This window comes from Entelurus aequoreus, linkage group LG12, assembly GCF_033978785.1.
Source record: "Entelurus aequoreus isolate RoL-2023_Sb linkage group LG12, RoL_Eaeq_v1.1, whole genome shotgun sequence".
NCBI lineage: Eukaryota > Metazoa > Chordata > Actinopteri > Syngnathiformes > Syngnathidae > Entelurus > Entelurus aequoreus.
In genome coordinates this window covers 67,159,131-67,184,862 of record NC_084742.1, presented here as the reverse complement: position 1 = coordinate 67,184,862, position 25,732 = coordinate 67,159,131, and the positions used below count along the sequence as shown (strand labels likewise).

At 34.1% G+C, this 25,732-nt stretch overlaps 1 protein-coding gene across 11 annotated transcripts in view; it reads left to right on the top strand.

Annotated features, from left to right (window-relative positions):
- The first annotated feature begins 331 nt into the window (after positions 1-331).
- The window catches only part of lrmp (lymphoid-restricted membrane protein), a 114,664-nt gene continuing 89,263 nt past the window's right edge, over positions 332-25,732 (top strand). For 9 of the 11 annotated variants that reach the window (XM_062066508.1, XM_062066505.1, XM_062066511.1 and 6 more), the window contains exons 1-6: positions 5,490-5,722; positions 9,762-10,418; positions 15,337-15,426; positions 20,165-20,345; positions 20,416-20,486; positions 23,025-23,100. In XM_062066508.1, the coding sequence (XP_061922492.1) occupies positions 9,773-10,418; positions 15,337-15,426; positions 20,165-20,345; positions 20,416-20,486; positions 23,025-23,100 (1,064 nt within the window). In that variant the 5' untranslated portion in view covers positions 5,490-5,722; positions 9,762-9,772. Of the gene's footprint in view, positions 513-5,489; positions 5,723-9,761; positions 10,419-15,336; positions 15,427-20,164; positions 20,347-20,415; positions 20,487-23,024; positions 23,101-25,732 lie in introns of those variants that run through there. The other 2 variants (XM_062066501.1, XM_062066504.1) reach the window with 2 other exon arrangements.

Sequence of the window (25,732 nt, the reverse complement as noted above, 5' to 3'; positions counted from 1 at the left end):
ACTTTCATAAACTGATTTGTTTTACACCGAATGTTTTATACACTTCTTTTTTTTAACAAATACTTTTTATACACACACATTTTGCTCACCCTTTTTTTATTCAATTCAATGGTTAGCATAATTTGATGCAAAAAATAATAATAATAATAATCCAGTTTACAAAATTCAAAGGCAAAAAAAAAAGGAGTGTCCAAAACATCTTTGGTAAGAAAGAGCCAAATGAAGCTCCAGAGTTGTGCCACGTAGTAAAAGTCCCGGGTGTGAGCGCTATAATCGCCATAATCCAGTGGGGGTCAGAAAAGAAAGCTGCAGCTACTTAGCGTGAGCTGCTGAGTGGACTGCAAAGGCAAGTGGATGTGATCGACTGTATGGATCCAACCAAACATTGCTCAATGATGCCTTCAGGGCCTCTTTTGTGTTGAGTCAGACACGTGGATTTATAACCAGAGGAACATCTTCTACTGGAGGGATTAGCAGGGCTGAAAATGCTGCTGTTGGATCGCCCACTGAGGGTAGGTGATTGACAGGTGACTCAGGGTAGGTGATTGACAGGTGACTGAGGGTAGGTGATTGATCTGGGAAGCTTTAGCATACAAAAAATTGGCGTCCCGGCATGCAAAGATGCACGTTTCAGAACCTTGAAGCAACAAACTGAAGTTACCAAAAAAATGTGTCTGGGGGCCGGTATATCTGATTTTTAGGAACACTAATACAAAACCTCACAATCTCTGCACACGGGCAGCCAGCAGTTGATCTCCGGTGCAAACAAGGCCATGAGCAGACAAAAAAGGTCACATAAAAGGGCAAAAAAGAGGTGAAAAGAAGAGGGAAAGGTCAAGAACACAAAGGAAGGCACATTAGAGCCTAGAGCTCCTACAACCAGCAGCCACTACAGCGGCGCCAACATGTTGCTGATGTGGGATCTGAGCAGAGGATGTCGTAGTGGCTTGTGCAGCCCTTTGAGACACTTGTGATTAAGGGCTACGTAAAATACACTTTAATTGATTGATTGATTGATTGATTGATTGATTGATTGATTGAAAGCTAAAAACGTTAAAAACCTCTAAAGCAGGGGTGTCAAACGTACGGCCCACGGGCCGGATCAGGCCCGCGAACAGGTTTTATCCGGCCCGTGGGATGAGTTTGCTAAGTATAAAAATGAACGGAAATTTTTGAATGAAAGAAACTGCTGTTCTAAATGTGTCCACTAGATGTCACAATAGCAATTATTTTTATCTTTGTAGATGATGCTACATATGTACAAAATAAACCACATCAGTCGAGGAAAATGAGCAAACTACATAAATAACATCCTGTAATTTGATTTTGATGTAAATTTTTTATCTTGATAGATTGAAACTTAACACCAATGAGTTGACTGATGAACATTATCACATTTATTCAGAAAGTATAAGTAACAACAAATGAAGATAGAATACTATTAACCGCAACATGTAAGTGTAAAAAAACAACAACATTATTATTTGTACAATTTCAGAATGTGCTTGTTCTATTTTTAAACCAAAAAAAACAATGTGAAGTTGTCTTTATTTTTAAGTTATCATGCCGTGATTTTACCAGTCCGGCCCACTTGGGAGTAGATTTTTCTCCATGTGGCCCCCGATCTAAAATGAGTTTGACACCCCTGCTCTAAAGACTTAGTGGCCACATGCGTGGACAGCACCTTTTAGCTCTTATTTCCAAAATTGTGTACACTACTGAATTGGGGTCTTATGGACACTTATACTGCCATCTGGTGGTGTCAGAAGAGTATAACATACAATGGAATTTGGGGGGGAAAAAGTGTAAAAATAAGAATTAGCATGTCACTAAACATGAAGTACACGTTTGTGTACTTATGGACTAAGTACATCATATCAAAAGATGATTCTTAGTTTTTATTCTAATTAGAGTCCAATAAGCCCAAATAGCAAAGAGAAATAAAAAAAGCATGTAAACAAACAGCTTGGGCCTTAAGAGAAAATTATGACAGACCGCCTGAAAAAAACGGAATGGAATTCTCCTTTTTATTACTGAATGAGACACCTAGAATGTACATGAAAATAAAGAATGTTACAATATTAACTATGAAGGATAAAACACTGAATATTGACAACATATGAACGTCACACCCCCTCTCCATCCACATATTTTACAATCGGCGCCTCCGAGTCCGAGTCCATGGTTCTGTGGAGTGCCATCTCCGGGTTGGGGAGGAGACCCTGCCCCGAGTGGAGGAATTCAAGTATTTCGTAGTCTTGTTGACGAGTGAGGGAAGAGTGGATGGTGAGATCGACAGGCGGATCGGTGCGGCGTCTTCAGTAATGCGGACGCTGTATCGATCCGTTGTGGTGAAGAAGGAGCTGAGCCGGAAGGCAAAGCTCTCAATTTATTGGTCGATCTACGTTCCCATCCTCACCTACGGTCATGAGCTTTGGGTTATGACCGAAAGGACAAGATCACGGGTACAAGCGGCCCAAATGAGTTTCCTCCACCAGGGTTCTCTCTTAGAGATAAGGTGAGCATCTGGTCAGGATGCCACCCGAACGCCTCCCTAGGGAGGTGTTTAGGGCACGTCCGACCGGTAGGAGGCCACAGGGAAGACGGGATCCTCCTCCAGGAGGAGCTGGACCAAGTGGCTGGGGAGAGGGAAGTCTGGGCTTCCCTGCTTAGGCTACTGCCCCCGCGACCTCACTTTGGATAAGCGGTAGAAAATGGATGGATGGATGGAGTTATTTACATTCTTGAATTGGAAAATAATTCATAGCACTGATTTTGATACATTATTATTTTTGGAGCAATGACCATTTTATACAAAAATAAAATAAAAAATCACACTCAAGCTCTGAAATGCACTTATAATAAGTGTCACAACTAAGTCAATGGGGTTTTTTTTCAAATCTTTGAACACCTTCCGATCCATCTATAGATACAAAGTTATCTTTTTTAAAAAAAGTTTTTAATGTTTTATGCTCTTTTTGTAAAACATTTTTTTTATAGGAAACACACAAAGTATGGAGTATTATTCAAAATGTAGTTACAAAGTGGAATATTGGAGATGAGGTATTTACATCCTTGAATTAGTAAATAAATCGAATTTGATACATTATTATTTTTGGAGCAATGACAGTTTTATACAAAAAAAATCACATTTTTGTACTGAAAAATGGACAAACTCTTTAAAGTGTAAGTCTTGTACGATTTTTTTTGATTTTTTTAACTTTCAACTCTTCAAATCTTTCAACAGCTTCTGACCTACTCATAGATATAACGTTTTTAAATTTGTTCATGTTTTTTTATGTTTTATGCTCTTTTTGTAAAAATTGTTCTGAGAAAAATGCAAAATATGCAATATTTTCCAAATATTTGTTACAAAGTAGTATACTTAGAATGAGGCATTTACATCTTTGAATTGGTAAATAATTCATAACAACTATAATCTAATTTTGATCACTGACAATGACACTCTTGATGCCAATAAACAGATACATTCATAATCAGCTTCCGACTTACCTATAGATATAACGTTTGTATTATGTTTTATACTTTTTGTAACATTTGTTAGGGTAAAAACACAAAATATGTAATATTTTTCAAAAATTAGTTGCATTGTGAAATATTCGAGATAAAGTGTTTACACATTACAATTGTACATTACAATGTATACTAACACAATATAAGATAAGTAAATCATTGATGAATAATTGTGCTTACCTGGTCTAGGTGGTTGTAATCAGACTGTGAGAAAGCACACTTTCACCCCCAATATTATCATTTTCTTATTTATTTATTTATGTATTTGCACCAGTAAGATTGCATCATTTGGTCTACATAGAGAAATGCACCTGCAGGATTTAAATGTTTTAAAGTTAATTTCACTCTGACACTCGCACAAAATATATCCACATTTCCACACTAAGGAATAATTAACAAATAACCTCTCATAGAAACCAAAACTCTGTCGACATCTTGTGGTTTAAATGTGCAACTGCAAACATATGCACTTGACATAAAATATATCCACATTTACACACCAATGAATCATTAATAACATCTTATAAAAACAAAAAATATATTGACATCTTGTGGTTTAAATGTGCAACTGCACACATGAGCACTTGACACAAAATATATCCACATTTACACACTAAGGAAAATTAACAATAACATGTGAAGTCTCATAAAATCCAAAAACTCTGTCGACATCTTGTGGCTTAAATGTGCAACTGCACACATGAGCACTTGACACAAAATATATCCACATTTACACACTAAGGAAAATTAACAATAACATGTGAAGTCTCATAAAATCCAAAAGCTCTGTCGACATCTTGTGGCTTGAATGTGCAACTGCACACATGAGCACCTGACATAAATCCATCGATTGATGGATACATTTGAAGTGGATCTAGAGACTGAAGTGTTGAGAGTAAAAAAATAAAATGTATGACTCATTTTTGGATCCCCAATTATTTTAATTGGATTTTTGGTTTCTAAACTCAAAAAATAATAATTAATTAAAATCACTGTAATGAATTATTGACCTATTTAATTACTTCACATCACATCAATTTACTTTGACATTTTTTTGGGGGGAAATATTACATGTTTTGTCTTTTTGCCTTAAAAAAAACTGTTTTATTTGACAAAAATGGCATAAAACATTGTAAAAAAAAACAATGAAACAAATTATAAAAACGTATAATCGACGGAAAGATCTAAAGTTTATCTAGAGAGTGCAGCGTTGGAAAATATAAAATATATGACTTATTTTTAATATTTTTTATGAGTGGGATTTATTGGGGTTTTTTTTTTTAAACTGTCATTGCTCAAAACTAATAATGAATACTATAAATTACTGACCTATTGAAGTTCCCAATTACTTCACATCAAATATTTATTTGAATTAGAATGTGTTTGTTTTTTAAAAATATTTTGTGTACAAAATATTACGCATAAAACGTAAAATCAAGTTAAAAAAAACTTTGTAACGACAGATGGCCCTGAAGTTGATCTAAACGTTTTAAACTTTGAATTAAAAAAAATATATATATATATATATACTTATTATTAACATTTTTATCACTAAAGACCCTTCAGGGACCAAACTTGAGTGAAGATTGTAAAAATATATTTTTTATTGATTGTGAAAATGAAAATATGTATTAATTTTTCAGAGGCCCTCAGTGTATTGCTAGAATAAGAGCTATTGTCAGTGGGTGTAGTTCCACGTTTTGGCCGCATAGTGTCGCTGCGGGTTAGAATAAGAGCTTGTGTCAGTGAGTGGGTGTAGTTCCACCTTTTCGCCACATAGTGTCGCTGTGGGCTTGAATAAAAGCTTGTGTCAGTGGGTGTAGTTCCACATTTTGGCCGCATAGTGTCGCTGTGGGCTAGAATAAGAGCTTGTGTCAGTGAGTGGGTGTAGTTCCACCTTTTGGCCGCATAGTGTCGCTGTGGGCTGACTTTTAAGCGTCCTGATCTCCCCGCCAAGCTTTTCAACAGGTGCATCCTGGCTACTTACTGCGCATGCGCGTGTCGCGGACGGTTCCATCGGAGATTTTTCCAATCAAGCTCTTGACGGAAACACAAACTCTAAACTAAAATTCATTTTGTGTCTTTTGTGAACACAACTCGAGGTAAAGTGATTTATTTGGTGTCTAACTGCTGCCTTCGGAGTCTCGAGTGGTGGAAAAGCGGAAAAGAAGTACTTTCCCCTTAACTGGTACGTGGAATGATTGTCTTTTTAGTCGACGACTACTGCATTGTTCGACGATTAATCGTATTATTTGATCAACAAAGTGGCAACTGAAGAAACATTAGTGCCCCAGCTGAATAATTAGCTCGTTAACTCTGCACACCTGCTGCCTAATTAGACCTTTAAGCCTAATTAAGTCTTGTATTTACATTATCATCATAACTGCAGCCAATAACAATTAATACTCAACCTGACTGCTTGTTAATTTGCTATGTTAAGTATATTACAATGTTTGTTGTGTATTATTGACAACAAGCAGCTTATCTCCAACACAGAGGGGCCTAACTTTTTCCACCGAGGGCCACACACTGACAAATAAAGCATGCGGGGCCATTTTAATATTTTTCATTTTCAAAACCAATTTCAATAAAGATTTTTTTCATCTTTAGGGCTCCCCTCAACTTTGGTCCTAGAAGGGTCTCAGTTGTAAAAATGTAAAAAAATAAATAAAAAAAACTCTTATGTGTATATATTAAATTATTAATCACTTGGATCAACTGCAGGTAACTATTGGTTATGAAGTTATATTTTATTTCGTTTTATGCTCTTTTTGTCAAAGACGACACAAAATATGCAATATTTTCCCCCCCAAAAATTAAAAGGAAATAATTTGATGTGAAGTATTTGGAGCCTTAAATGGGTCAATAATTCATAACATTAATTTTAATTCATTATTATTTGAGCAATGTCGGTTTAAAAAAAATGATTGGGGCTCTAAAAGGGCCCCAGTCATACATTTTATGTTATATATATATATATATATATATATATATATATATATATATATATATATATATATATATATATATATATATATATATATATATATATATATATATAATTTCTGTAATGCAATTAAAAAAACAAAAATGTCATACATTCTGGATTCATTACACATCAACTGAAATATTGCAAGCCTTTTATTATTTTAATATTGCTGATTATGGCATACAGCTTAAGAAAACTCAAAAATCAGATCTCAAAAAATGAGAATATTTCCTCAGACCAAGTAAAAAAAAAAGATTTATAACAGCAAAACAAAATCAAACATTTGAAAATGTCAATGAATGCACTCAGTACTTGGTTGGGAATCCTTTTGCACGGATTACTGCATCAATGCGGCGTGGCATGGAGGCAATCAGCCTGTGGCATTGCTGAGGTGTTATGGATGCCCAGGATGCTCCAATAGCGGCCTTTAGCTCATTTGCATTATTGGGTCTGGTGTCTTTCAGCTTCTTCTTCACAATACCCCACAAATTCTCTATGGGGTTCAGGTCAGGGGAGTTGGCAGGCCAATGGAGGACAGTAATGCCATGGTCAGTACACCAGTTACTGCTGGTTTTGGCACTGTGGGCAGGTGCCAGATCATGCTGGAAAAGGAAATCATCATCTCCATAGAGCTTTTCAACAGATGGAAGCATGTAGTGCTCTAAAATCTCTAGAAGCGTCTGACTTGGGCTATGGAAAAGAAGCACTGGACAGTTGCAGAGTGGTCCAGAGTCCTGTTTTCAGACGAGAGCAAGTTTTGTATTTCATTTGGAAGTCAAGGCGCTAGAGTCTGGAGGAAGGCTGGAGAGGAGCAAAATCCAAGTTGCTTGAAATCCAGTGTGAAGTTCCCACAGTCAGCAATGGTTTGGGGAGCCATGTCAGCTGCTGGTGTTGGTCCACTGTGTTTCATCTAGTCCAGAGTCAATGCAGCTGTGTACCAAGAGATTTTAGAGCACTACATGCTTCCATCTGTTGAAAAGCTCTATGGAGATGAGGATTTAATTTTCCAGCATGATCTGGCACCTGCCCACAGTGCCAAAACCACCAGTAACTGGTGTACTGACCATGGCATTACTGTCCTCCATTGGCCTGCCAACTCCCCTGACCTGAACCCCATAGAGAATTTGTGGGGTATTGTGAAGAAGAAGCTGAAAAACACCAGACCCAATAATGCAAATGAGCTAAAGGCCGCTATTGAAGCATCCTGGGCATCCATAACACCTCAGCAATGCCACAGGCTGATTGCCTCCATGCCACGCCGCATTGATGCAGTAATCCGTGCAAAAGGATTCCCAACCAAGTACTGAGTGCATTCATTCAAATGTTTGATTTTGTTTTGCTGTTATAAATCTTTTGTTTTTACTTGGTCTGAGGAAATATTCTAATTTTTTGAGATAGGATTTTCGAGTTTTCTTAAGCTGTATGCCATAATCAGCAATATTAAAATAATAAAAGGCTTGCAATATTTCAGTTGATGTGTAATGAATCCAGAATGTATGACATTTTTGTTTTTTTAATTGCATTACAGAAAATAAAGAACTTTATCACAATATTCTAATTTTCTGAGACAGTCCTGTGCGTGTGTGTGTGTGTATATATATATATATATATATATATATATATATATATATATATATATATATATATATATATATATATATATATATATATATATATATATATATATATATATATATATATATATATATATATATCTCAGTGTTTCCCACACATTCATTTATTTGTTGCGGCCCGCCACGAAAGAATTAAGGCCGCCACAAAAAAAAAAAATAATAATTGTATTTTATTTTATTTTATTTATTTATTTTTATTTTTTTGTCCTGTCCAGCTTCTCAGGCAAATCATATAGTTGATGTAGATGCCCATATCGGCTGTTCAGATTTACTTTACAAAAGAAAAGTGTAGGATCAAGATTTTTGGAGCTCTTTGTTCAGTGGATCAGATGTTTGATGAAGCTTTGTGTCTATCTACCACAACTACTGTTTTCTGTTTATTTGTTACTGACTGTCCTGCCACAGGACACCTCTGCCTCTGTTTCACTTTATGTTGCTGGTAAATAATATGGTTGTAGTAGTAAGCTAAAGTTAAATTATTTAGTATGCACTAATTAAAGGGGCAGAGCTTTAAGAGACATTTTAGCTTTTATATTTTTATAAGATATATTTTTTGTAAGAACCACAATTAATAAATATATTTCAGTGAATAACTTATTGTTCAAATCTGTATATAAATATGTACATAAAGTGTTGTAATTATATTGTAAAATGGATGGATGGATGGACGTTTAAAACAAAACTGTTATTATTAATTAGTAAGTATACATTTTTTTAGCCTTTTTAGACAAAATCATATTGTAGTAAATTATGCAAATTACTCGATGATGTCATGGTGACCACGCCCATAGTCACGCCCATAGCCACGTATCTTGACAGTTTATGGGAAACACTGTGTGTGTGTGTGTGTGTGTATATATATATATATATATATATATATATATATATATATATATATATATATATATATATATATATACACACAGTATATTCATTAATTCAGTACTTTTAACCCTTTCAACGTTTTGTCGATTGTTTTTATATATAAAAAAAATATTTGTTTTATGCCCTTTTTGACCAAATTTTGACTAAATGTTTTTCCCCAACAAAAATGTCAAATGTGGATTATTTGATATGAAGCAATTGGAGCCTTAAATGGGTCGATAATTCATAATATTAATTTTAATTCATTATTATTTGAGCAATAATAGATCAACTTTGTTGATTATCAGTAGTTATAATAAAAAAAAAAAAGAAGTGTTGTGCTCTTTTTGTCCAATAAAACTGTCTTGTTTTTTATGGCAAATGCACAAAATAGGCAATATTTTCCCCCCAAATATTTTAAAATGGAATATTTGTAAGTAATTGGAGCCTTAAATAAATCAATAACTCACAACACTGATTTTAATACATTATTTTTTGAGCGATGACCGTTTAAAAAAAATAAATAAATACAGCTGTCATGGCAGCTTTTGTGTTATTTTCTGGTTATATTTCACCTGTTTGCTCTTTTACTCCGCCTTTTTTGTAGTAGTATTGTTAGACTGTGCTGCTGAGCCGCACTTTGGACACCCCCGTCTTAACCACTGAATAAATTACCGGTAGATACATCTGCATTGGGTTCATATGCTATGAAATGTTGAAAAAAGGCTATTTTCCGTCAGACTCCAGCCTCATGGATTACTACAGCCGGCTTCCGAGGCGACGCCACAACCCGGTGGACAGCATCTGCCGCAAGCTGCAGACCATTCGCTGGCGCGGTGACCGCGAGCCCAATTCCCCCTTCCAGATCCCCAAGCTCTCCTCCAGCAGCTTCGACAGCCCGCAGTGCGGCCTCAGGCGCAACCTGGAAGCCATCCTGAAGAAGGGCGCCCGCTGCAAAGACCAGCATCAGCATCAGAAGATGCCCAGCTCTGCTCATCCCCAGAACAACATGGGTCCCCCTGTGCCGCCCTGCACCCCCGCGAGCCCCTCCCCCACGCCGGCCAACGTCACCTACACCATCACCAGCACCTTTGGCAGCGACGTGAAGCCCTTCAAAGCCTGGCAGAGGTACTGCTCCACCCCCTCCGGCCACTCCAAAGACTCCCGTTCCCCGGTGTTCGCTGGCAGCGGCGCCCAGACTGAGGCCAGCGAGAGCCCACCGCTCTCTTGCACCTTCACCCCCATGCCCAGCACCAGCACCAGCACCAGCACCAGCACCAGCACCAGCACCAGGTCCTACTGCCTCAACTTCAGCTCTGCCAACACGGGGAACTCCTCAGACTCGGACCTGCCCTATCCTGCCCTGGTAGTCAAAAGACTGTCCCTGGGAGACGGAGGTAGGCCCAAACCGCAAATGCTAGAAACATGGTTTTATGGGGTGTCAAAAAAAATCAATTTTTGGATGAATCGCAATTATTTGTAACGACTCTTAATGGTTGCGTCTAGGGTTGCAAAATTCCGTGAATATATTTAAAGTTGGAAACTTTCAATGGGAATTAATGGGAATAAACATTGAATGCAACATGCTAGATCTTGCATAATGATTATTAGCTAAAATAACCTGCAAATTCATTTATTTCAGCACTATAATTGTGTGTAAATGTGTTTATCAGTTTTTAATTCATCCCTTCTTTTGCAGTATATTTGATTTATATTTGTAATCAGTCTGACCTAAGCCTTGATGATAATCTTTTGTGATTAATTAATGACATGGTTGTAAACTGTAAGTAGGTAAGATATAATTGTTGAATATGGTTAAGAAAAAGCGTGACGTTACTAATTCAGTGTAAATATTCCAGTGGGCTCTGGGCCCCTTGTAGTGGAAAAGTTGGGCCCCGAGGTCAAAAAGGTTACATTGTAGATATTGTAATTTCTTTAATCTAACTTTTACATGTGTTTTGATACAATGGTTTCAATTAAATCAGTGCGTTTTTTTAGTGCATGTAAACATGCCAAGTGTGTTTGTTTGGGATGTTGGCTTTGGGGTGGGATGGGGGCCCCCATCAGGAGCCTTGTGTATGGGGTCCCAGAATTTGGTGCAACGCCCCAGTTTATTTTATTATTGAAAATTTATAATAGTAAGCCCATTTACCCTGCATTTGAAAAGTTTAATTGTTTTATCAATTTTTTCGTAGTTTTTAAGAATAATTCTCCCCAATTATGCCCATAATAATAATCAATAGATGATTTGTGGTGTAGAATCTTAATGTGTGAATGTTGGACATTCTCACATTCATAATAATGATAATAAAAAAACATTTTTTTTCATTTAGAATCTTATTGTATGAATGTTGGACGTTCACACATTGATAATAATAATAATAAATAGATTTATTTTTTTTGGTGTAGAATCTTGTGTGAATGTTGGACATTCTCACAATAATAATAATAATAAAAATAATAAATAGATTATATTTTTGGTGTAGAATCTTAATGTGTGAATGTTGGACATTCACACATTCATAATGTTTTTTTTGGTGTAGAATCTTAATGTATGAATGTTAGACAACCACACATTGATAATAATAATAATAAATAGATTATTTTTTTTGGAGTGGAATCTTATGTGTGAATGTTGGACATTCTCACAATAATAGTAATAATAATAATACATTATTTTTTGGTGTAGAATCTTATGTGTGAATGTTGGACATTCTCACAATAATAGTAATAATAATACCGGTACATGATTTTTTGGTGTAGAATGTTAATGTGTGAATGTTGGACATTCACACAATAATAATAATACATAGATTTTTGGTGTAGAGTCTTGTGTGTGTGAATGTTGGACATGCTCAGATAATATTAATAATAATAATAATTATTATTATTATAAATAGATTATTTTTTGGTGTAGAATCTTAATGTGTGAATGTTGGACATTCACACATTCATAATAATAATAGATTATTTTTTGGTGTAGAATCTTATGTGTGAATGTTGGACATTCTCACAATAATAATAATAATACAAATAATAATAAATGATTTTTTTGGTGTAGAGTCTTAATGTGTGAATGTTGGACTTTCCCACTTTCATAATAATAATAATAATAAAGTTTTTTTTTGGTGTAGAATCTTAATGTATGAATGTTGGACATTCACACATTGATAGTAATAATAATAAATAGATGGTTTTTTTGGTGTGGAATCTTTTGTGTGAATGTTGGACGTTCTCACAATAATAATAATAATAATACAAATAATAATAAATGATTTTGTCGGTGTAGAATCTTAATGTGTGAATGTTGGACATTAACACATTCATAATAATAATTAGGGTTTTTTGTGTCGAATCTTAATGTGTGAATGTTGGACTTTCATAATAATAATAAATGTTTTTTTTTTGGTGTAGAATCTTAATGTATGAATGTTGGACATTCACACATTGATAGTAATAATAATAAATAGATGGTTTTTTTGGTGTGGAATCTTTTGTGTGAATGTTGGACGTTCTCACAATAATAATAATAATAATAAAAATAATAATAAATTATTTTGTTGGTGTAGAATCTTAATGTGTGAATGTTGGACATTAACACATTCATAATAATAATTAGGTTTTTTTTGTGTAGAATCTTAATGTGTGAATGTTGGACTTTCCCACTTTCATAATAATAATAAGTGTTTTTTTTGGTGTAGAATCTTAATGTAGGAATGTTGGACATTCACACATTGATAGTAATAATAATAAATAGATGATTTTTTTGGTGTGGAATCTTATGTGTGAATGTTGGACATTCTCACAATAATAATGATTTTTTTTGGTGTAGAAGCTTGATGTGTGAATGTTGGACATTCATAATAATAATAGTTTTTTTTTGTGTAGAATCTTAATGTATGAATGTTGGACATTCTCATATTAATAATAATAATAATAATACATGATTTTTTTGGTGTAGAATCTTGATATGTGAATGTTGGACATTCACACAATAATAATAATAATACATAGGTTTTTGGTGTAGGATCTTAATGTGTGAATGTTGGACATTCTCACATAATAATAATAATAAATAGATGCTTTTTTGGTGTAGAATCTTAATGTATGAATGTTGGACAGTCACACATTGATAATAATAATAATATAATAAATAGATTATTAATGTTGGACAATACATAATAACACAATAGCACAATAATAATAAGTAGATGATTTTTTGGTGTAGAATCTTAATATGTGAATGTTGGACATTCATAATAATAATGAATGGTTTTTGTTGGTGTGGAATCTTATGTGTGAATGTTGGACATTCTCACAACAACAATAATAATAATAATAATAATACATGATTTTTTTGGTGTAGAATCTTATGTGTGAATGTTGGCCATTCACACAATAATAATAAATAGATTTTTGGTGTAGAGTCTTGTGTGTGTGAATGTTGGACATTCTCACAATAATAATAATAATAATAATAATAATAATAAATAGATGATTTTTTTGGTGTAGAATCTTAATGTATGAATGTTAGACAGTCACACATTGCTAATAATAATAATAAATAGATGATTCTTTTGGTGTAGAATCTTAATATGTGAATGTTGGACATTCACACATTCATAATAATAATGAATGGTTTTTTTTGGTGTGGAATCTTATGTGTGAATGTTGGACATTCTCACAACAATAATAATAATAATAATAATACATGATTTTTTTGGTGTAGAATCTTAATGTGTGAATGTTGGACATTCACACAATAATAATAAATAGATTTTTGGTGTAGAGTCTTGTGTGTGTGAATGTTGGACATTCTCACATAATAATAATAATAAATAGATGATTTTTTGGTGTAGAATCTTAATGTGTGAATGTTGGACATTCACACAATAATAATAAATAGATTTTTGGTGTAGAGTCTTGTGTGTGTGAATGTTGGACATTCTCACATAATAATAATAATAAATAGATGATTTTTTGGTGTAGAATCTTAAGGTATGAATGTTGGACAGTCACACATTGCTAATAATAATAATAATAAATAGATGATTATTTTGGTATAGAATCTTAATATGTGAATGTTGGACATTCACACATTCATAATAATAATGAATGGGGTTTTTTTTGGTGTGGAATCTTATATGTGAATGTTGGACATTCTCACAACAATAATAATAATAATAATACATGATTTTTTTGGTGTAGAATCTTAATGTGTGAATGTTGGACATTCACACAATAATAATAAATAGATTTTTGGTGTAGAGTCTTGTGTGTGTGAATGTTGGACATTCTCACATAATAATAATAATAATAATAATAATAATAATAATAATAATAAATAGATTATTTTTTGGTGTAGAATCTTAATGTATGAATGTTGGACAGTCACACATTGCTAATAATAATAATAAATAGATTATTCTTTTGGTGTAGAATCTTATGTGTGAATGTTGGACATTCTCACAATAATAATAATGGTTTTTTGGTGTAGAATCTTAATATGTGAATGTTGGACTTTCACACATTCATAATAATAATGAATGTTTTTTTTGGTGTGGAATCTTACGTGTGAATGTTGGATATTCTCACAATAATAATAATGCATGATTTTTTGGTGTAGAATTTTGACGTGTGAATGTTGGACATTCACACAATAATAATAATAAATAGATTTTTGGTGTAGAATCTTAATGTGTGAATGTTGGACATTCACACACTAATATTATTAATAATAACACTAAATAGATGATTTTTTTTGGTGTAGAATCTTGTGTGTGAATTTGAGTGTGAATGTTGTCTATCTGTGTTGGCCCTGTGATGAGGTGGCGACTTGTCCAGGGTGTACACCGCCTTCCGCCCGAATGCAGCTGAGATAGGCTCCAGCACCCCCCGCCACCCCAATAGGGACAAGCGGTAGAAAATGGATGGATGGATGGCCCCAGTTTATTTTTATTATATATATGATTATATATTCTGATGAATTGATTGCAATCATCACAAGTGCTTGAGGCTAAAGCTCGTGAGTGTACACAAATGTGGACTAATTAGCAAGAACCACAGGAAGTACCACGGTGCTTTATTTCTGCATCAATGACTCTTTGTGCCTTTCACGTCCTTCTAACTCCACTTCCAAAGTTTGTTCGGATAAATATTTTTTGGGGAGTAAAAATGCATTTCTTCCTGCAATATTCCATTGGCACAAAGTAAAAATAAAAAAGCGTTGAGGTGGTTGACCTTTTGAAGTGGTTGTTATTGAAGCAGCCTGGAGGAGCGTCTGCATCATGTGCTTCCTGTCTGCTCCTTGCACAGGAGACGACAACAACATGGCAGAAGTCAGCCTCATCTGCGAGGAGAATCTGCTGGACACCATCTTCCACGCCTGCGACACGCAGCGCAGAGGTAACACGCACGCACGCACGCACGCACACACACACACACACACACACACACACACACACACACACACTCCAGCCAGTCACTCAAACTTCAGTAGTGATAAAAAGTATTTTGTGTCTATAAGTGGACATACTGTATGTTGCCTCGTTCAACTTCTGACCTTTATGAGGGCGCAAATGTTTCACTTGAACAAAAAACATTGTATTGATTGATTATTGGCACCAATATTTGGCATTCGGATCAGTATCCATCTTTTTCCAATATCGGCCATTTTTAAAATTCACATTAGCATATATGATACATACAGATATGATACCAGTATTTAGTATTCGAAATAATAATAGTAAGCCCACTTGCCCTGCATTTGAAAAGTTCACATTTTCTATCATTTTTTTTGTAGTTTTTAAGAATAATTCTCCCCAAATATGCCCATAATAATAGATTTTTGGTGTAGAGTCTTGTGTGTGAATGTTGGACATTCACATAACAATAATAATAATAATAGTAATAAATAGATGATTTTTGGTGTAGAGTCTTGTGTGTGAATGTTGGACATTCACACAACAATAATAATAATAATAATAAATATATGATTTTTGGTGTAGAGTCTTGTGTGTGAATGTTGGACATTCTCACAACAATAATAATAATAATAATAATAATAATAATAATAAATATAAGATTTTTGGTGTGTGAAGAGTCTTGTGTGTGAATGTTGGACATTCACACAACAATAATAATAATAATAATAATAAATAGATGATTTTTGGTGTAGAGTCTTGTGTGTGAATGTTGGACATTCACACAACAATAATAATAATAAATATATGATTTTTGGTGTAGAGTCTTGTGTGTGAATGTTGGACATTCTCACAACAACAATAATAATAATAATAATAATAATAATAATAATAATAATAATAATAATAAATAGATTATTTTTGGTGTAGAGTCTTGTGTGTGAATGTTGGACATTCACACAACAACAATAATAATAATAATAATAATAAATAGATGATTTTTGGTGTAGAGTCTTGTGTGTGAATGTTGGACATTCACACAACAATAATAATAATAATAAATATATGATTTTTGGTGTAGAGTCTTGTGTGTGAATGTTGGACATTCTCACAACAACAATAATAATAATAATAATAATAATAATAAATAGATTATTTTTGGTGTAGAGTCTTGTGTGTGAATGTTGGACATTCTCACAACAATAATAATAATAATAAATAGATGATTTTTGGTGTAGTCTTGTGTGTGAATGTCCAACATTAGATGATTTTTGGTGTAGAGTCTTGTGTGTGAATGTTGGACATTCACACAACAATAATAATAATAATAAATATATGATTTTTGGTGTAGAGTCTTGTGTGTGAATGTTGGACATTCTCACAACAACAATAATAATAATAATAATAATAATAATAAATAGATGATTTTTGGTGTAGAGTCTTGTGTGTGAATGTTGGACATTCACACAACAATAATCATAATAATAAATATATGATTTTTGGTGTAGTCTTGTGTGTGAATGTTGGACATTCACACAACAATAATAATAATAATAATAAATAGATGATTTTTGGTTTAGTCTTGTGTGTGAATGTTGGACATTCACACAACAACAACAATAATAATAATAATAATAATAAATATATGATTTTTGGTGTAGAGTCTTGTGTGTGAATGTTGGACATTCACACAACAATAATAATAATAATAAATATATGGTTTTTGGTGTAGAGTCTTGTGTGTGAATGTTGGACATTCTCACAACAACAATAATAATAATAATAATAAATAGATGATTTTTGGTGTAGAGTCTTGTGTGTGAATGTTGGACATTCTCACAACAATAATAATAATAAATAGATGATTTTTGGTGTAGGACATTCACACAACAACAATAATAATAATAATAATAATAAATATATGATTTTTGGTGTAGAGTCTTGTGTGTGAATGTTGGACATTCTCACAACAATAATAATAATAATAATAAATGATTTTTGGTGTAGAGTCTTGTGTGTGAATGTTGGACATTCACACAACAATAATAATAATAATAATAATAAATAGATGATTTTTGGTGTAGAGTCTTGTGTGTGAATGTTGGACATTCACACAACAACAATAATCATAATAATAAATATATGATTTTTGGTGTAGAGTCTTGTGTGTGAATGTTGGACATTCACACAACAATAATAATAATAATAAATAGATGATTTTTGGTTTAGTCTTGTGTGTGAATGTTGGACATTCACACAACAATAATAATAATAATAATAATAAATATATGATTTTTGGTGTAGAGTCTTGTGTGTGAATGTTGGACATTCACACAACAATAATAATAATAATAATAATAATAAATATATGGTTTTTGGTGTAGAGTCTTGTGTGTGAATGTTGGACATTCTCACAACAACAATAATAATAATAATAATAAATAGATGATTTTTGGTGTAGAGTCTTGTGTGTGAATGTTGGACATTCTCACAACAATAATAATAATAAATAGATGATTTTTGGTGTAGGACATTCACACAACAACAATAATAATAATAATAATAATAATAAATATATGATTTTTGGTGTAGAGTCTTGTGTGTGAATGTTGGACATTCTCACAACAATAATAATAATAATAATAAATGATTTTTGGTGTAGAGTCTTGTGTGTGAATGTTGGACATTCACACAACAACAATAATAATAATAATAAATAGATGATTTTTGGTGTAGAGTCTTGTGTGTGAATGTTGGACATTCTCACAACAGTAATAATAATAATAAAGAGATGATTTTTGGTGTAGAGTCTTGTGTGTGAATGTTGGACATTCTCACAACAATAATAATAATAAATAGATGATTTTTGGTGTAGAGTCTTGTGTGTGAATGTTGGACATTCTCACAACAGTAATAATAATAATAAATAGATGATTTTTAGTGTAGTCTTGTGTGTGATTGTTGGACATTCTCACAACAATAATAATAATAATAAATAGATGATTTTTGGTGTAGAGTCTTGTGTGTGAATGTTGGACATTCACACATTGATAATAATAATATGTTGAAGGGGTTCATTTAGCCTACTAATGTGTATTTATAAGTGGTTGATTTATATAGGCTAGTAAGGTAAAGATTTGTACCTGACAAGTTTCGGCTATCTTGCTTCTGCAGCCTTCATCAGATGTGACACCTCTGATGAGTTGGACATTCTCACATTATTATTATTCTCATAATAAACACATGATTTTTTTGGTGTAGAATCTTAATGTGTGAATGTTGGCCATTCACACATTGATAATAATAATAATAATAAATTATTTTTTGATGTAGAATCTTGTGTGTGAATGTTGGACATTCTCATAATAATAATAATAAATTTGTTTTGGTGTCGAATCTTGTGTGTGAATGTTGGACATTCTCACGATAATAATAATAATATATACATGATTTTTTTTGGTGTAGAATCTTAATGTGTGAATGTTGGACATTCTCACATTCATAATAATATTTTTGTTTGTTTAGAATCTTAATGTATGAATGTTGAACATTCACACATTGATAATAATAATAATAAATTTAATAATAAATTGATTTTTGGTGGAGAATCGTATGTGTGAATGTTGGACATTCTCACAATAATAATAATTAATAGATGATTTTTGGTGTAGAATCTTAATGTGTGAATGTAGGGCATTCATAATAATAATAATAATACATTATTTTTTTGGTGTATAATCTTAATGTGTGAATGTTGGACATTCACACATTAATAATAATAATAATAAATTGATTTTTTTTGGTGTAGAATCTTAATGTGTGAATGTCCAACATTCACACATTGATAATAATAATAATAAATGATTTTTTGGTGTAGAATCTTGTGTGTGAATGTTGGACATTCTCATAATAATAATAATAATTAATGATTTTTGGTGTCGAATCTTGTGTGTGAATGTTGGACATTCTCACAATAATAATAATAAGTAATGATTTTTGGTGTAGAATCTTAATGTGTGAATGTTGGACATTCTCACAATCATAATTAATAATATTTTTGTTTGTTTAGAATCTTAATGTATGAATGTTGGACATTCACACATTGATAATAATAATAATAAATTGATGATTTTTGGTGGAGAATCTTATGTGTGAATGTTGGACATTCTCACAATAATAATAATTAATAGATGATTTTTGGTGTAGAATCTTAATGTGTGAATGTAGGACATTCATAATAATACATTATTTTTTTGGTGTAGAATCTTAGTGTGTGAATGTTGGACATTCACACATTAATAATAATACTAAATAGATTTTTTTTTTGGTGTAGAATCTTGATGTGTGAATGTTGGACATTCACACAATAATGATAATAATAATAAATAGATTATGTTTTTGGTGTAGAATCTTATTTATTGTGACAATGTCCAACATTCACACGTAAGATTCTACGCCCAAAAAAAAAAATCTATTATTATTATCAATGTGTGAATGTCCAACATTCTCACATTGATGATAATAACAATAATAAGTTCTGCATATCGCACATTTCTCATTAAAGCAGAAGCATTCCAACATCTACACACTCCACTCACCCTGGACATTCAAGCAGTTCAGGTCCACTCAGGTGTACCGGAGGCTGGCGTACGTAGATAGGACATTCACACGTCCAGAGTTAGAAATAGTAGTAGTAATACATGAAGCCCTCCGTTGTTCAGGCAAAGTGTACGTGTCTCACATCGTGGACTACCTGCGACACACCACCAGCCGCCACCCTGAGGACAGTGGACTGGAGGATCTCTGCAACATGCTGGACCCCGAGCGCAAAGATGTCTCCATCGACCTGGACACCTACCACGCCATCATGAGGGAGTGGATAGATGACTGCCGCAACAACGGGTATTGGGGTGGAACATTTACTTAGAAAATGGACTACTCTTCAAAGTTTGTGTTCTATGCTGCATCCTAGGGAAGAAGAAGAAGAAGCAGCAGAAGAAGATGTAACCCAGGACTCCATCAAACTGAGGGACACTCTTTCTGGTGGGTGTCTGTGTACTGTATATATAATTGTGTGTGTATATATCTATGTATATATGTATGCGTATGTATATGTTCATATGTATGTACAGTGGTGGTCAAAAGTGTACATACACTTGTAAAGAACATCATGTCATGGCTGTCTTGACTTTACAATCATTTCTTATTTTGTTGTGATGTAGTGATTGGAGCACATACTTGTTGGTCACCAAAAACATTCATGAAGTTTGCTTCTTTTATGAATTTATTATGGCTCTACTGAAAATGTGGTGGTCAAAAGTATACATACAGCAATGTTAATATTTGCTTACATGTCCCTTGGCAAGTTGACCTGCAATAAGGCGCTTTTGGTAGCCATCCACAAGCTTCGGCTTGACCACTTGACCACTAAATTGCTGCAGTTCAGCTAAATGTGTTGCTTTTCTGACATGGACTTGTTTCTTCAGCATTGTCCACACCTTTAAGTCAGGACTTTGGGAAGGCCATTCTAAAACCTTCATTCTAGCCTGATTTAGCCATTCCTTGACCACTTTTGAGGTGTGTTTGGGGTCATTGTCCTGTTGGAACACCCAACAAGACCCAACCTCCGGGCTGATGATTTTAGCTTTTCCTGAACAATTTGGAGCTAATCCTCCTTTTTCATTGTCCCATTTACTCTCTGTAGGCATGGTGTTCCTGGGATTAAAGGCCTCACCTTTTCTCCTCCAAACATATTGCTGGGTATTGTGGCCAAACAGCTCCATTTTAGTTTCCTCCAGAAGGTCTTATCTTTGTCCATGTGATGTCAGATGAAACAAAAATGGAGCTGTTTGGCCACAATACCCAGCAATATGTTTGGAGGAGAAAAGGTGAGGCCTTTAATCCCAGAAACACCATGCCTACTGTTGGAAGCAGATCAGAATCATATCCATATTTAAGTGTTACTTCTTTCTAAACTCCTATAGTCATATAAAGAATAGCTAGTATTCTTCCTTCTTTTGAGTCTCATAGTAAGGTGTCGGCCTTCTAGATTGGAATGTGTCAGACTAGAGATAACTCGGAGTAGTCTAAACAATGGGAGTGGGGGCGAGGGACAGAGGGAAGATCACAGCACTTCCGTGGGTTGGAAGAGACCGAGCTAGACCGGGCGAGGGAACGCTGGTGTACTAAATTGGTCTCACGTTTGTCCTCTAAGCTTGGAGAATAAATCACAAAATACCAACTTCTGCCTGGTGATTGAATATAAACATCAGCTTATTGCCATAAAAAGAATCTGGGAAAGACTAGCAATTTGAGTTTGAGTTTTGAGTTTATTTCGAACATGCAAGCATACAACATGATACATCACAATTTCCAGTTTCTTTTCAACATGTTCGAAAAGGAGTAGGAAGAAGCAGAGCTTATTTAATCCTACCCCTTTTCTTTACATAACAGTTGCAAAACTTTTTGTTCACTTCCTGTTCACAATTTTTTCACAATAAACTCCATAAGTAATTACAATAAAAATAAATAAATAAATAATAGTAAGAATTTAATAATAATAATTGGTGAAGTAAGTCATATTTCATATGATGAGATAAGTAAGATTACTTTAAGAATGAATGAATGGATGGATGAAATAAATTCAGAATGTTTGTCATGGTTCGTCTTCATTGTACTTTGTAAACACTTTAAGTTTGAAGAGTTTCTTGAAGTGTATCATATTAGTACATTGTTTGATTGCTTTGCTTAATCCATTCCATAATTTAATTCCACATACTGATATACTGAAGGTCTTAAGTGTTGTACGTGCATACAAATGTTTTAAATTACGTTTTTGAATTTGAATTCCCCATTGGAGGAATGCTAGTCAACGCAACACTACCGTCAAGCATGGTGGTGGCAGTATTATGCTCTGGGCCTGTTTTGCTGCCAATGGAACTGCTGCTTTAAATGGGACAATGAAAAAGGACGATTAGCTCCAAATTGTTCAGGACAAGCTAAAATCATCAGCCCGGAGGTTGGGTCTTGTTGGGTGTTCCAACAGGACAATGACCCCAAACACACCTCAAAAGTGGTAAAGGAATGGCTAAATCAGGCTAGAATGAAGGTTTTAGAATGGCCTTCCCAAAGTCCTGACTTAAAGGTGTGGACAATGCTGAAGAAACAAGTCCATGTCAGAAAAGCAACACATTTAGCAGAACTGCAGCAATTTAGTGGTCAAGTGGTCAAGCAGAAGCTTGTGGATGGCTACCAAAAGCGCCTTATTGCAGGTCAACTTGCCAAGGGACATGTAAGCAAATATTAACATTGCTGTATGTATACTTTTGACCCTCACATTTTCAGTAGACCCATAATAAGTTCATAAAAGAAGCAAACTTCATGAATGTTTTTGGTGACCAACAAGTATGTGCTCCAATCACTACATCACAACAAAATAAGAAATGATTGTAAAGTCAAGACAGCCATGACATGATGTTCTTTACACGTGTATGTACACTTTTGACCACCACTGTATGTACAGTATACCTACGTACATACGTGTGTACATAAAAACATCTCAATGTTGTGTTTGTGTTGTAGCCAAGAGGTCGATGCTGCTCAACATGACTTCCGGAAGCTTGGAGGGATTTGGAGGGGATGCCTCAAGAGCCGAATTGTAAGTTGCGTTCAATGGCAGTATCTCTCAGAAATGAGTGCACTACTTCCATATATCTTCTGAAGGAACAATACCATGGCCACGAAACTTGGATGTACTTTAGAGCAGCGTTTCTTAACCATAGGACCCATTTTTGGGCCGTATGAGCCTCAGTGGTACTCAATTGTAAATAGGGATGGTACCGAATTCGGTACGTTTTTTGGCACCGATTAAATCCCGCCGTTCCTACCAGGCACTGATTGTCATTCATTTCGACTCTAAATCGATTAATGATTTACAAAAAAATGTAATCGATTTAGAGTCGAAATGAATGACAATCGCGATTCAAATGTGAATTGATGTATTTATTTTAACAATTTTTTAGTGCATCGCTATTAAGGGTGTGAATCTTTAGGTACCCAACGATTCCTGGGGTGATGATTCCATACAGAATTTATTCTTGATTCAACACGACTCTCGAGTCCGACTACTTCTCGCAATGTGTTTGGTATAATTATGACACTTTTTCAAAGCAATTTACGGAGTTTATTATAGTAAAAAAATGCTTTAAATATTTTTGATGTTGAAGTTCTGCTCACAAAAATAAATTTTGTATCACAAATGTTTGCATGCATGTCTGCTTATTATGACCACAAAATGTTTATATTTATGTCTGTATATGATGGTTAGTATAAATTACCCCTAATTTCCTGTTAATTTCCGTTAATTCCCCATTAATACCCATATATTCCCATTAATTCCCATGGACTGTGTCCAACTTTGAATAATCAAAAAATGGTCAATATTTCCAAACTTCCCGAGCTTATCTTCCCGTGGTTTCCGGAAATGTTCCACCCCTTTGCAACCCTATTTAGGGGTGTGAATCTTTGGGCACCCTAGCAATTTAATCAGATTCCGATAATTCCGGTAATGTCAGGTTCAAACACCGAACTATTTATTACACAAGACAAGAAGGAATCAAGCAGAGACAGAGTTGAATTTTACTCATGAGGAGAGACGTATTGAGCTGTACACTCAGTTACAGTTTCCCCCTACGCTCTAAGGTACAGTCCCACGTGCTCCTCTATTTATTTGGGAGGTCCCTAATTAACATCACTGAGGCTGCAAGCAGCCCCCAGTAGACACAATACGTGATTATTCAGAATGGAAATGTGCCGACACTCGTGATTTCGCCCTGTCTCCGTCCTGTCCGCGCCGAGGTACTCGATGTCCGTCCTTGGCTGTCAGCAGGCAGGGTCTGGAACCAAACTGCTGACAAGAGAAAACTTTGCAAAGCAAGACCACAAGTTGTGCCTTTGCACAGATAGAAAAGTACAACTTCAGCACAATTGATAATAACTATAGCAACGGCCTTTAAGCATAAGAGTTGTGTGATAACTTATACATAATTATTCTATTATTTGGTGTAATAATAAAACTTAAAAAAAAAAAAAAAAAAAAGCGACAGGCTAGAAAATTTCCTTGTAGTTGCATGGAAAATGCCTAAAAAAGTATTAAAAAATATATAAATTTAATCAAATTTAAAAAAAAAAAAAAAAAAATGTAATCAATCTTTTAATTATGAATTGATTTATAATTGCGATGAATAAGAATTAGGATTCGGATGTGAATTGATTAGATTCTTTTAATGTCTTTTTTTTACTGCACCTGTTTCTCACTATACGGGCGGTACAGCTCAGTTGGTAGAGCGGCCGTGCCAGCAACTTGAGGGTTCCAGGTTCCATTCCCGCTTTCGCCATCCAAGTCACTGCCGTTGTGTCCTTGGGCAAGACACTTTACTAGGGATGTCCGATAATGGCTTTTTGCCGATATCCGATATTCCGATATTGTCCAACTCTTTTAATTACCGATACCGATATCAACCGATACCGATATATACAGTCGTGGAATTAACACATTATTATGCCTAATTTGGACAACCAGGTATGGTGAAGATAAGGTCCTTTTAAAAAAATTAGATGAATAAATTAAACATTTTCTTGAATACAAAAGAAAGTAAAACATTATAAAAACAGTTACATAGAAACTAGTAATTAATGAAAATGACTCAAATTAACTGTTAAAGGTTAGTACTATTAGTGGAGCAGCAGCACGCACAATCATGTGTGCTTACGGACTGTATCCCTTGCAGACTGTATTGATATATATTGATATATAATGTAGGAAGCAGAATATTAATAACAGAAATAAACAACCCTTTTGTGTGAATGAGTGTAAATGGGGGAGGGAGGTTTTTTGGGGTTGGTGCACTAATTGTAAGTGTATCTTGTGTTTTTTATGTTGATTTAATTAAAAAAAAAAAAAAACGATACCGATAATAAAAAAAAACGATACCGATAATTTCTGATATTACATTTCAAAGCATTTATCGGCTGACGGACATCTCTACACTTTACCCACCTGCTCCCAGTGCCACCCACACTGCTTTAAATGGAACTTCCATATTGGGTTTCACTATGTAAAAGCGCTTTGAGTCACTAGAGAAAAGCGCTATATAAATATAATTCACTTCACTTGTGTTCAGACAATACTGGCTGTGATGGCAATGACACCTGCTACGATACAAGCTGTACACTGACTGCTCTAAAGTCAATTCCAATGTAATTTCTACAGCATTGTGACTTTTTCAAAT